General features: G+C 37.6%; 1 protein-coding gene across 2 annotated transcripts; it reads left to right on the forward strand.

The window, feature by feature from the left end:
- Window positions 1-1464: 1464 nt before the first annotated feature.
- pex26 (peroxisomal biogenesis factor 26) lies at window positions 1465-12867 on the forward strand. 2 transcript variants are annotated; one of them, XM_088646875.1, is made up of 6 exons: window positions 1465-1705; window positions 2919-3198; window positions 6494-6643; window positions 7489-7787; window positions 8501-8647; window positions 9764-12867. In XM_088646875.1, the coding sequence occupies exons 2-6, from the start codon at window positions 2975-2977 to the stop codon at window positions 9865-9867; spliced, it is 924 nt and encodes a 307-aa protein (XP_088503001.1). In that variant the 5' UTR covers window positions 1465-1705; window positions 2919-2974; the 3' UTR covers window positions 9868-12867. The 2 variants fall into 2 exon arrangements, with proteins under 2 accessions (XP_088503001.1, XP_088503000.1); XM_088646874.1 differs by having other exon boundaries at window positions 2974-3198.
- Window positions 12868-13653: the final 786 nt, after the last annotated feature.

Raw genomic sequence — 13653 nt, forward strand, 5'->3', positions numbered from 1 at the left:
AATTTTTAACATTCACATAGTATTTTTAATTCATTTAAAGCCAGTCATCTGAACAACACACTTTTATTCTCCAATAAAGACTTCAGCTGAACCTGACCTGTAGCTCTTAGAGGAAGCACTATAGGAATGCAGTAGATTGCCTGTAAGACAAAAGATGGCTATTTCATATACATTTGCTTAACACTGTACAAAATAGTGAGCAAATGCTAAGACAGACCATGGAATACAAATGGAAATAGCAAGCAGTCTGAAGATTTTTATCCCAAAGTTACTAAATACAGATCATTACAATTAGCCCTAAAAACCTGCACTGCTGTGTTCTGAAGTGTTCTTGAACTGTCACAGAGTATGTTAAAGTGTACACATGATTTCAGACATTAAACCACTCTTTTAGAAAAAAAAATAGAACGTTTTGTTTTAATGTCACCGTCTTAGTGGCATAACATCTGAGCTGTCTGTTAAAACAGGGGAAATGCATAGGCAATAGCTGTAGAATAATTGAATATTTATAAAATAAGTCTATCAAGATTAATTGTAAGTGTATATATTGAAGTCAGGATAAATCAGTTATTAAACAAACTGAGCTTTTGATTGTAGAGGGGGAGAAGGGGAAAAGGGAAGAGAATGGGAGACTGAAAAAACCTTAACATCCACTGTCCATATAGTCTAAGGTCTTGCTCCCATTTAGAATTAACAAGAATCATGAAGTAGATAATAGCTTTTGTGACAAAACTCTAGTAAAATCTGCCGGACTGTGTAAGCACTGCAGTTGCTCACAAAAATAAATGTATAACAAAACCTAAACAGTACAGAAAATAACAATCAAGTGTGTCAGATTGAGATAGCTGGTGTGATCCTACTCACGCTCCATCTTCTACTATTCTAGATTCCATGTTATACCACCAAATAGTATAGGTTGTGTTTACTTTTAATTTTTTGTTTTTTTTCTGTTTATCTCTCTATGTGTTCAGAATAGAGGACACAAACGTTACAAAAGTCAAGAGCATCTTAACCTTCCTGCTGCTACAGATGCAGTGCTGTGGAATAGGCTGAGCATGTGATAACTATTCATTGCTGTTTCAAGGGTGTCGTGACTGCCAGCTTTAAAGAAACAAAATATCTGATCTAGGGGTCTGAATACTTTTGCAATACTTGGCAGGTATGAAGAATAGCTGGTAGCTCCTGCTGTAAAATTTCATATACCAGAGAATAAACAAATAAGAAACATTTATAAAGATTAAATATAAAGTATATTATATTCAATAATATATTTGTTATGTATTATATTAAATTAATTATAATATAAAAAGAAAATATTAGTAAGTTGTTGCTTTAGAAAATTATAAAAATAAGTATTAGTCTCCACAAACATACATTATGGGAAGTGTAGTTTTCTAGCGGTCTCCAATAAGTGCATTCTAACAGTAAAAACTATGATTCCCACAGTTCATTGCGTTGTTGACATCCGCTCCAAGTATGTCCGCTGTGTAGCTGATCAGTTTTAACTTTGATGTGGAAAAAAGTGTAATAGGGTTTTGATTTTTTTAGACGCAGATTTCTAAATCAACACAATATCTTTTTTTTTGCTTTCTTTTCCTCTTGCGTTTCGATGTGGTAAAATACATTAATGTTACCTGCTCAATTTTAAATAGTGAAAGTCAGTTTTCTGCGAAACAGGATTAAACGTGCTGTGAGTGCGTGAAAGGTTGGTATATTATATAGTAAATGTGAAGAGTATAGTAAGTAAAAGTCTCTTTAAAAATTATCTCTTTAAAATGATGTTGGTGTTAATGGATTGATGGTTCAAAAAGATCAATAAAAACTCAAATAACTTTTATCGTACAGTTCTGCAAACGGTGGAGAAAATGTTAGATAGTAATTTACTCAGAATAAATATAAAACGTACTATATGGAGTGAATTATTTGTAATGCTTTTTACGGAGATAAAACCTCCTGGCACTTTTCGATTAACATCTGCAATTTAAAAATAAATTCTTAATCGAATGCATATTCGCAAAGATTTTCGTTGTTTTTTTATGCCTTTACATACTGAATTACTTAACATTAGTGTCCAGATCGGGTTTTTCACTTCTTAAGTGAAACAAGTGAGTATTGTATTCAGAGTGATTAGTAACTTCATAGTGGATTGAAATGCAGTACACATGTACATGCATGCCTATTTGCAGAATAAATGATTACTTATGGTGGCATGGTGGTGCAGTAGTTGGCATTGCTAGTTTGCAGCGCTGGGGGCCTGGGTTCCATCTGTGTGGAGTTTGTATGTTTTCCACATTTTGCGTGGGTTTTCTCTGGATGCTCTGGTTTCCTCCCACAGTCCAAAGGCACACTGGTAAGAGAACTGACTAAAATAGACCGTGGTGTGAGTGTGTCTGTGGTGTTGGATGGGAGTTCTGTCCAGGGTGTATCCTGCCCTGTGCTAGTTGCTTGCCGCGATAGGCTTCGGATCCCCCGAGACCCTGAACTGGATAAAGCGGTTAGAAAATGGATGGATAGATGAATAAGTGCTTTCATTCTTATTTGAAGTTATCAATCAAAGTTTATTTATCAAATGCACAACAACACAGTGTGCAGCAGTAGTTGCTGGCAATGGAATGTCTTTTCTACGAGTTCACTGGGAGAGATAAAAATCACAGAATTAAAGTTGCAAAATAAGGTTACATAATGATAGATAAAAGTGCAATATAAATTCAATTAGATAAACTCAATATAAATAGAGTTGCAATGTGTCCAGGGTGTATGCAATACATTATGTCCAAGTAGTGCAGTATGCCGAATACAATGAAAACTGTATGTCCATGTACCCATTATGGGTGACTTGCTGAAGGCACTGAAGGATTTGCTGAAGGAATTATGACAGTGAACACAAATCTGCATGCTGTTGCATTGTATCTTAACAGAAAACGCAGTCCTTGCGCAGCTGTGTAAGGTGAATATTTTCTGTTTCTCTGCAAGGATGCGGAGCAGCTCCTCCACCTCTCTGGCCCATGTGAGGGGCCTGGGCTCGGTGCGTCTCGGCAGCAGCCCGCTGCTGTCCCAGGGCTCGGCTCAGGCGCTCAGCCTGCTGGAGACCGCCGCTGAGCAGCTGATGGTGCAGCGGGATTTTCGAGCAGCGCTGGATTCATGCGAGAGAGGTTTGGACAGCGTGGGGAGTGTCCCTGAGCAGGAGGACACGTCAAGGTACTGCTACAGCCAAAGACAAACAAGGGCGTGTTGTGTACTCATAATAGTGCAATATGTTTTGGGGGCCAATAATAAGATTGACAAGGAAATCTGGGTATTGATTAATAAAATTAATGTAAGTAGTTTACAGTGCCTTCAAAAAGTATTCATTCCCATTGATGATTTCTCGTTCTACTGTGTTGCAAAGTCAAATTTCAAGCATATTTAGATGGAATTTGTTTCTCTAAAATGTTAAAATGAAATAAAGTATTTAGATGTCTTCAAAATTATATTAAAAATAAAAATCTGAAAATTTCTTAATTGATAAGTATTCACCCCCTTTGTTTTAACAACCTAAATTGGGTGAGGTATTCAACCACCTTGAGAGATATAACACTAAATGTCACGAAGAGTAGATCAGGACCCTATGCAGACGATAGAATCCGGAAGGGAGTGCAACAGACACGGGGAGGAGACGGAGAGGAACTGTGCCCTCAAGCCACGGACGTAGGGTGACTTGGTAGTGGGCGGGCCTCCGGGCGTCCGTCTTCCAATGCAGAGCCTGGAACAGAGTGAGCGTCTGGCTTATAAGGAGGAGCTGGATTGGAGAGAGGTGCACATGATCAAGTAAAATGTTAAAGAGCCGGAGCGCCCTTAAGCCCTTAAGAGGAGGCATTACAATCGTGGCACTAAATACGTTAACTAGGTACACCTGTGTTCATTTCGAATCCACCTTTGTTCAGTTGCTTGATTGCACAATAAATATCACTGACTTTGTGAGGTCTTACAACTAAAACAGCAGACCAGATCACTCCTGCTGTCATGAAGACCAAGGAGCTGACCTTGGAACTTCGAGATGAAGTTGTAAAGAGGAAAAAAGCTGGAGAAGGTTATTAAAAGATTGGCAAAGCTTTGAACCTTCCTAGGAGCACCGTGAACTCCAGTGTAACAAAATGGAAAAACCATGGCACAACCCAGACACTACTAAGATCAGGCCGTCCTACCAAATTGAGCAATTGGACAAGAAGGGCAATTGTCAGAGAAGTGACCAAGAGGCCAGCTACAACACTGACAGAGTTGCAGAGCTCTTTGGCCAGAGCCCAGAGTTGAATCCAATTGAAATTCTGTGGTAAGACCTGAACATTTCTTTCCACAGATGCTCTCCATCTAATTTGGCAGAGTTGGAGCAAAATTGCATTGAAGAATGGGCAAAAATACCATAATTTAAATGTGCAAAGCTCATACAGACAATCCCAAGAAGACTCATGGCTGTAATTGCTGCTAAAGGACTATGTACAAAGTATTGACTGGGGGTGGGGCTGAATACTTTTGTAAATGAGAAATGTAAGTCTTTCATTCTGGAGAAACGAATGTTATTGAATAAAAAAAAAAGATTCATAAATGTGTTTAAATTTATTGTGTTATTGAAAAGAGAAAACATTTTTAATGTGTTAAATGTGGAGGTGTAACAGGAACAAAATGCAAAAAAAATCAAGGGGGTGAATACTTTCTAAAGGCACTGTATATTAGCATAAGGTCTGACAGAATTTGCTGCTATGTTCTGACTGTGATTAGCCTCACATTTTTTTGGCTGCACAGTTGTACGTCTTTTTGAGGAAATTCAGGAACTTGGAGGAAGTCAAAATAAATACAGGGCCATTTTGGGTCAACCCGTCCCACAGGTCCCAGTGACCAGAACATCTGAACGTTCTTGTTTATTTATCTAACCAGATAAGTAAATTGAGAACAAATTCTCCTTAACAGTGATGACCTGGAGTGTGCCCTTTCCTGCTGCAAGCCATTTCCTGGAGAAATTGCAGTGATGTACAGCAGTGTCCCAACCAGGATTTAAATCAAGAGCCCTGTTCATTGCTCCATACTACTGACCTGATATTTAGTATTTCCTTAGACATCAAAAGGGACATTAGTTCATAACATATTAAGACGCCAGTTATGATTCATAAAGTGCTTTGTAGCTGTATCTGATCAAGCCTAGTCTGTAGGTAGTACTGGAGAGTGTGATGAAAAAATCAAGATGTCATCATGTTTACTGGATCATTAAGATTATTCCAGTGGCCAAAGCAGAGAGATGAATGCTGTGTACTTCTACAGAAGGGCTGTCCTATCCTAAACCGAAATAATTTCTCATTACTTTATCTGATCTGCTTTGCACTGGGGTGCTGGAGCATAATGGGTCTGTCATGCAGTAGCAAATGAAGTTTTTAGTGCTTTAGGATATTTTGGGATGAAAAGTGTGATACAAGTGCAATAATTACTTGCATGTTGTTTGTGTCTGTACATTTTGAAGATTATAAAAGATATATGCAATTATACATTATGAAGAAGACAGATAATCAAATACATTTTCCAGGAATCTATAAAATTATTATCTGTAAACCCACCAAAGGTCAGAATTCATATCCTAGTTGGAGTTTTCAGGTCTTCGTAAACAGGCTACTCAGGAATGTGACATTTTTTTCTTTTAAGACCGAAATAAATACTAAAACCGTCATTTCTATAGAAGATCTACCTTGCTCTCTGTACAGAATCATTCATAGGTCTTCAAAGCCAAAATTCTTTGGCACATTTTAACACATTCTTTCATATATCATATATTTCATCTGGTTACATACCATCTGTCTCAGATTCAGAAGCTTATTGGCCCCACAGACAAAAAAAATCTTCTACCTTACATGAGACACTTTTCTTTTCTCACATAAACACAATACTATCTTGTATAAACGAGATATTTTTTTTCTCCGTAAGCTTCTGTAAAGAAGAATGCAGATCTAGAGTATTCTGGATTTTTCTTCAATTTAAATGAAAAGACCCTTAAGCTAAAAGTATGCTCTACTGTTCAGTGAAAATATAGTGTTTGAAATAAGAAGTCTAGTATTTGCTTAAATTATTATTTTACGGCTCTAAAAAGGATACAAATTGGGTGTTTAGTTAAGATGAATTGCTGCTCATCCTTTTTTGAGGAATCAAGGCCATTCAAGCAGAAATGAGTGAATACACATTATGAATGAGAAACAGGCTAATATGCTGTGGGCCCAACAGAACAGTGCAGACACTAGATTATTACCCTGTGACCTGTAGAATTGTTTGTGATGTGCTGTAGATGGACTGTTATTGCAAACCCTTGAGTTCAATTATTTTTCACTTTCTCTCTGTACAAGCAGAATGTAAAATAAGGATGCAGTAGCTGGTGTATTAAATTCTCCTGGAAATGCTTACAGTGGTTCGTCTGAAACAGTTTCCCCCTTTGGTTGCACTATACAGTATGTCTGATTTGAAGCTCTTGTCTGTGCAGCAATTTCAGATGCAGTGAAGTAAAGGTGGCGCTTTGCACCATTGGAGTCCAGGCTCTTGCAGAGCTCAACCAGTGGAGAGGAGTCCTCCCCTGGATCCTGCAGTACTACGGAACTCCAGAGAAAATACCTGCAAAAATAATGCAAATGTGGTGAGTTTTTTCTGACATTTATTTTCAACGTTAGTCTCACTAGGTGAGCGTTACCGTCAAAGCTTCTGGAAAGAGTGTAGGAAAAACACTGCAGTGAGAAGGCTGTTACTGATCATCCCCAAAGGTGGCTCAAATTATCTAGACAAATATTATGTAGATAAATAGCAAATATTAAGCTGGGTAGTAAGAGTGAGGATCAGTTGTCCTCATATACTCTGTTGTATTCGTTTTTGAATCAGAGTGGTAGATCTTGTAGTGCGTAAAGTAATTGGCACAGTGCCAGGATGTCCCTAGCTCTGTCCCTCATTTACTCTGCCTCACCTTAGGGAAAACACTGAACATCTTTGTATTTTGTCTTGTGTATAATGTGTTGTGAGGCAGAATGGTAATTGTTGATTACAAATTAGAATAATAATATTATTACTATTACTGAATTCATGGATTTTCTTGCAAGGCAATTTAAAGTTTATTTGTAATTTTAATAGTAGCATTTCATTGTTGCTTTTCTGCGCAAGTGCATACAGTGGTTGCAGAACTCTTTTATCTTTACATCTGAAACGCTCTGCTTTTTGACTAACACATATATTTTGACTTGGTATAACTTACTCTTTTTCAATAAGAACTCCTGCACATTTTTATGTGTGATTATAGTCTACTGCCAAACATGTAGCATTTCCAGTCACTTTTACATGTTCCTCAAAAGATTGATTTAAAACTACTGATGTGTATAATTTTGTGCAAATGTTTGTTCAGTGATAAAGTGCTTTAATGGGGCTATGGACCTCCTCTTTGTACCATCCAAATAGACTCAAAACTCAATAGATGCTGTTTTTTTATCCATATAGCATCCTTCTCTACACTAAGGTGGATGAACCAGCTGTGGTCTTGCAAGCTGGTGGTGATTGGTTGAGGAGCCCAGCCAATCAAAGCCTTCCTGGGTATGGTGCTGTAGCAGAACTTTATCTCCTGCACATCCTAGTCCCTTTGGGCAGGCTGGGTGAGGCACAGGCCTTGGCAGAAAGCAGCTCAGCCTTCAGCGAGGAGCAGAGGCAGGTGGCAGTGGACATCATTGAACACAAGCGAAGTTCCAGCCAGCCACAGAGCCCTAGTCAGGCCCAGGAGTTGGAACAGAAGATATGCAGAAGTAGGTCCCTTTTCACTTCAAAGATGATAAATTGTCTAGTAATCATTCTTCAGCACTAAAGAAAGCATTGAGAATGTCTTACTATTCTTCTGACTGGAAAACTATAAAACTATAGATATCTTGTATAGAAAAAATGGAAGTGGTTCAGTGACTTCTGTATGTGAATTCAGTTTGATATACAGAACACGATTAGCCAGTAACCCTTCTTGTAGTCCTGGTCTGTGTACTGTGGGTGCTTCTAACAGCCTTCTTAATAGTATGTAGAATTTGTTTAAATCAGTTTATCAAACAAAACTAAAGAGCTAATTTTGTCAAAGCACTACAGTGGTATTGATTAGCAGTGAAAGTATGTGTTTCCTGTTTTTACTGTACTGTATATAAGATACAGTTAGAGAAACACCATACATAGAGAACCTGAAGAAGAGCTGTATAGCAATGTGCTGTGAGCCAGGTGTGTGTTGCCTAATAAATAAGCTTTGGGTGCTTGCATAATATTGTTGGCTTGTAAGAAACAACATTTCTAGTATAACAAGCACATACTGTATTAGGTTGCCATCATGGGTTTCTAGGATGGTTTGGCTGAATATGATCTCCATAATTCCTATGTTGCAGGTTCATGACTGAACCACCTAAATTTAGCCACGGAGCTCATAGATTGTCAAAAGAATAACTAGTTAGAGGAGTTGCAGGTTAATTTCCCATTTTGCTTGCAGGTGCTGTTTCTCAGAGGTTGGATTCCACGGTGAGGTTATTGTACAGAGCCCTCTTTTTGGTCAGGAAAAGATTCCGTGCTTTTCCCTTCCAGAAGACTGTGCTTGCTGCAGTTTTATTGTACCTGCTTTTAATAAGAGTGGACCCAGGTAAGATGTAAAAGGTTCCAGATGTCCTGTAATTAGAAACTTAAGCCATGAGTTAGGCAATCTTACCATTTTCATTTGTAAGATTTAAATTAGGAGTGACAATTCCTGTGATCAATGTGCTTCTACAGGCTGAGCTAGATGACCATTTTGACTAAGGAATATGAACTTTAATCACTCCTGCATTATTTCATATCATTATCATCTATTTCAGTTACCTCTTTATCCAGTTCAGGGTCACAGAGGTGCCTGAGTCTGTCCCGGCACGAAATGGGCACAAGTCAGAATACACCCTGGACGGGACTCCAGTCCATCACAGGGCTCACACATACATAAACACGTACTCATACCGGGCCGTTTTCCCCCAGAAGCCAGTACTCTACCAGTATGTCTTTGGACTGTGGAAGGAAACCAGAGCACCCTGGGGGAAACCCATGCAAATATAGGAAGAACATTCAAACTCCATGCAGATGGTACCCCAGGAATTGAGCCTAGGGCCCCAGTGCTGTGAGGTGCAAACCACTGCATCATTGTGCCATCGTGCTGTCCTACCTGTATCATTTGAAACTAATATTTGATATTTGTGAAAAATGATTTTACTAAATGCCAAATACTATTTGCTTTGATCATCAGTTTCACTTTTTTTCATAACGATGGCAACTATTTATGTGCATTCTATAATAAAGCAGCTCAAAGAATGTATGTAAATGTCCTCCCCCCACTACCTATTTATTCATCCATTTATTTATGTATTACTAATTTTGTTGTTGGGATTTTTGGTGATTTTACGTAACTTTATTTTGCTTGTGTGTTTTGTACTTTTATGGGAGAAGAAAATGACAGATTTCCACAGCAGTGGACATTTAAGTATCTATGTACACATATTGTAATACAATATATGGGATACAGTGTAATGGAAAGGTTAGAAAGACTCTGAATGGAAAAGCTGGGGAAGAGAACAGAGTTGTTTATTCACTATGTGTGACGTATTATCTATATGTTCCTTAACAGATAGTTGTACTTTGTTACTAGAAAAATTAGGTATTCATAAAGATTTAAAGCTCTAAGGATTTACTCTGGAGGTAAATGAACAACTCCCCTCTCGTGTTTGTTTTTCAGCTGTTCCTTCTGCCTTTCCCTGGATCTCCAATCTTCTCCAGATGTTCCGACAGATGTGGGATACTATGTTTGCACCCTATTACAGAGCTGCTGTCACAGACTAAGCAACAATCCAGCATTTTTTCAAAACTTGGCCAACTTTGATTGCAGACTCTGAAGAACTACAGGTGGTCTCCTTGAGTAAATACCATATATTATATATTTATTATTATTTTTAATCAGGCCCAGATTTTGCAAGAAGACCCGGAGAGAAGAGAAATAAATAAAACTGGACTGTCCTAAGAGATTTCAAATGAAGGCCAATCCTCAGAGCCAACATACCTTTGAAACATGGATGCTGCTGTAAAGTGTTTTTCATTTTATTTTCTGTAATCTGAGCTGTAAGGATGTCTTTACATACAGGATATACAGTTCCTTCCAGGTTTGCTCATATCCCTGATACAGTAGGAACACAAAACATCATAGAAATAATTTATGTATTGGATAATATGTCTCACTTAAAATGAATCTGAAAATGTTATGTTTTAATCTAAATAGCATTGGACAGAGTAAAGTCATGTGTCATGATTGGGTTAAATCCAGAAAACATAAAGGTAATTGGTATTTTGTAAATCCCCATCTTGTATAGATTACACTATATGCTTCTTATAGTCTGCTATGAAGTTCTAGTACTTTTAAAGGGAGAATTGTAACCATTCCTCCAGCCAGGATTGCTCTAGTTCCTTCAGACCCTTGGCCAGTCAAGAACATTTATTTTGTGTGTAGCTAACCACGTCATTGTCCATTGGAATGCATGCTGAGGATCACTGTCATGCTGGATTGTGCATGGTTTCCCAAGCTTGAGCTTTTTTGCACAGGGAATTGGGTATTTGGTATTTGGGTATTATGGTTCTCCCTTAACCAATGAATATAAGCATAAGCTTCACATTTTTTAGCCAAACAACACTGATAAGCATGTCAAAAAGATCAATTTACATATGTTTGTATGTTTTGTCTTACTATAAGACATGGTTCCAGTTGTCAATCAGACGTAGTCATTCAGTCACAGCTAAATGCGCTATTGGAGGCTTCTCTATATATCTGCACTTCCCAAAGCAAAAAGTAAAGATTTGTTTTCATTGAACTTTCATTGAACACTTAGAGGTGTGAAAAAATGTTTTCTGAAATTCAGTTAATTATTTCTGACAAATATTTAATTCTAACTTTGCTATGTGCAATGCTTTATTATGATTATAACATTTTTAGAATTTTTTAAGGAAGTTACATTATCCAGTCCATATCTCATTCCGTTATAAGAGGTTTTTGTATGATTAAATCTAGAAGACATTGTAAATATTACATACAAAAAACAAAAATCCACTAAAACAATTAGACTACAGTGGACTTTGGAATTATTGGCACCCCTTGATAAATATGAAGAAAAAAAGTATAAAACAATGAGTTCATTAAGCACTGAAATATATTTCTAACATAAGTAATTATGCTGAATTAATGATTAAATGAAATCAACCAAGACAAAAAACTATTATAAATTATTTTCTCCAAAATAAAAGAAACATATTTTATTACAATTATTACTGTTTTTAGTACTTGGTGGAGCCTCCCTTGGGAAGGATGATGGCAGTAGGTTTATTTATATAATGCTTTATCCGATTGGTGAACACACTTTGAGGAATTCTAGACCATTCCTCCATGCGGAACCTTTCCAGGCGCTTGAGGTTTGTAGGTGTGCGCTTTTAGACAGCCCTCTTCAGCTCAGACCGCAGGTTTTCAATAGGGTGCAAGTCTGGCGACTGAGATGGCAAAGCGTTGATTTTCTTTTCTGTCAATGATTTCTTTGTTGATTTTGAAGTATGTTTTGGATCATGGTCATGTTGAAAGATCCATCTTCGGCCAAGATGCACCCAAGAGGCAATCAGGATTATGGCCAAAATATTCTGCTACTTTTGAGAATTCATGATGCCATCGATCTTAACAAGGGTCTTAGGACCACTGGCAGCAAAGCAGCCCCAGAGCATCAAAGATCCCCCACCAAATTTTAAAGTAGGTATGATGCTCATTTCAGTATATTCATCCCTCTTCTTACGCCAAACATGACTGTGGCCAAAAAGTTCAATTTTGATCTCATCTGACCACAGCATCCACTCCCAGTCGATATTGGTATTTTGAAGGTTTTACTTTTTAAAAATTATTTGCTTTTTTGAAGATCAGCAATGGTTTGCCTAATTTCTGTTGTTAGTTTTTTCAGCTTCCCCATGCTGACAGATGTCAAAAGGTTTTCCTGTGTGCGTTTCGTCATTTTTATACCTAGGGAAACAGGAAGTCACTAAGCTACACACATTAGTTCCTTAAGACAAAATTGAACTCATACAAGTATAAATGTATTATTTTTTTCAAATGTGTTTGATTGTATTTGAAGGGTTCCAATAATTTTGGCACCTATGATAAAACAGCAGATAAAACAGCATTGCTTGTTTGCAATTGAACCTTAAAATGAGAAAATGTTTTAGAAAAAGAGGACAAGTATTCCCCTAACATATGAGCATTAAATATCTTTATGTGGTTTATTTTATTAATACTTTTTTCTTCATATTTATCAAAGGGTGCCAATAATTTCGGAGTTGCTGTATATGTACATTCCTGTACTGACAGTCCTTATTGATCTTCAGCCCAACTCCATTCAGTACCATTTGCTTTGTACTGTCCCTCAGTGAAAATAATTACTTTCATCAAAATTTTGGAAGTGAATGTATCGGTTTTATAAAATCCAACGTTGTTTGTATAATTTCTTGTCAGTGAGCTATCCTGAATGGTCTATATAACAATGCTTGTGATTTTGTGTTTCTGTCCATAAATGCTTTGTACAAGTGGTGTAACTCTTCACTGCAGGAGTGCTCCACTATGGTGAAGACGATAGCAAATAATGAAGTATGACGCTGGGTATTCATATTTTTCTGTAAAACAAAGGTTTCCAAGAGATATAATGACTGTAAATCCTTCATGTGATCCTGCTGCCCAGTGAAAATCCAATGTAAGTAGCGTAACGTGTTGCCTGTTTTACTTGGGTATACTCAAGGAAATTAAAAAAAATGTCTTATGTGTGATGTTTGAAAAACGAATTCTTCAACTTCTGCAGTACTCTCAGAAAGGTGGCTTTTGAATTATGTGTATCTTTTTCAGCACAACATTCATCAGTAAATTGGCATAGTGGCAATAGCAGTTAGCTCATCTGCCTGGCAGATCTACTGTATCTCTTCTGTGTCTGCATGCTCTATACCCCCCTTCACCCAGTCCACACACATGCTGTTCAGGTTCACTGGTGTCCCTGAATTGGCCAATCCATCCCCAAGTGTATGCCCTGTGATGGGCTGGTGTCCCATCCAAGGTGTAGTCCTGCATTGTGTGATTCGGCCTGCCAGGTTAGGCTCTGGTTCACCATGACCTTCTTAAGGATAAAGCCGGTATTTTAGATGGCTGGATTGGCTTTAAAAAATGTGGAATATGCTTGAATTACTTACTGTATATCAGAGGGAAGAGCAGGCTATGAAATCATTGCCAAAGTCATTGCAGACCCCTGATCTTATCCCCACTGAAACCTTATTGGTAGATCCTAATGAGTGAGTGATGCAAAATGTTCAGTGTTAGCACAAATCTACACTGTATTTGATATTTTGATATTGGATCATTTGCACACGCCAGACAAAAAGCTGTGTGGTAGAATGTGCTGCTAGAGTCATGCTTTAGTCTCCAAAAGAGTTTCCTGTTTCAAGCAATGCAATATATTGATTCTTTACCTTGGTTGTTTTTATTTTTCTGAGTGGCCCCATACTTATTATTGTCAGAGTAGGTTTGTAGAACGTGTTGAACCATTAAGTATATTTAACATTTTC

The sequence above is a fragment of the Lepisosteus platostomus genome, chromosome 9 (assembly GCF_059453375.1).
Source record: "Lepisosteus platostomus isolate fLepPlt1 chromosome 9, fLepPlt1.hap1, whole genome shotgun sequence".
Lineage (NCBI taxonomy): Eukaryota > Metazoa > Chordata > Actinopteri > Semionotiformes > Lepisosteidae > Lepisosteus > Lepisosteus platostomus.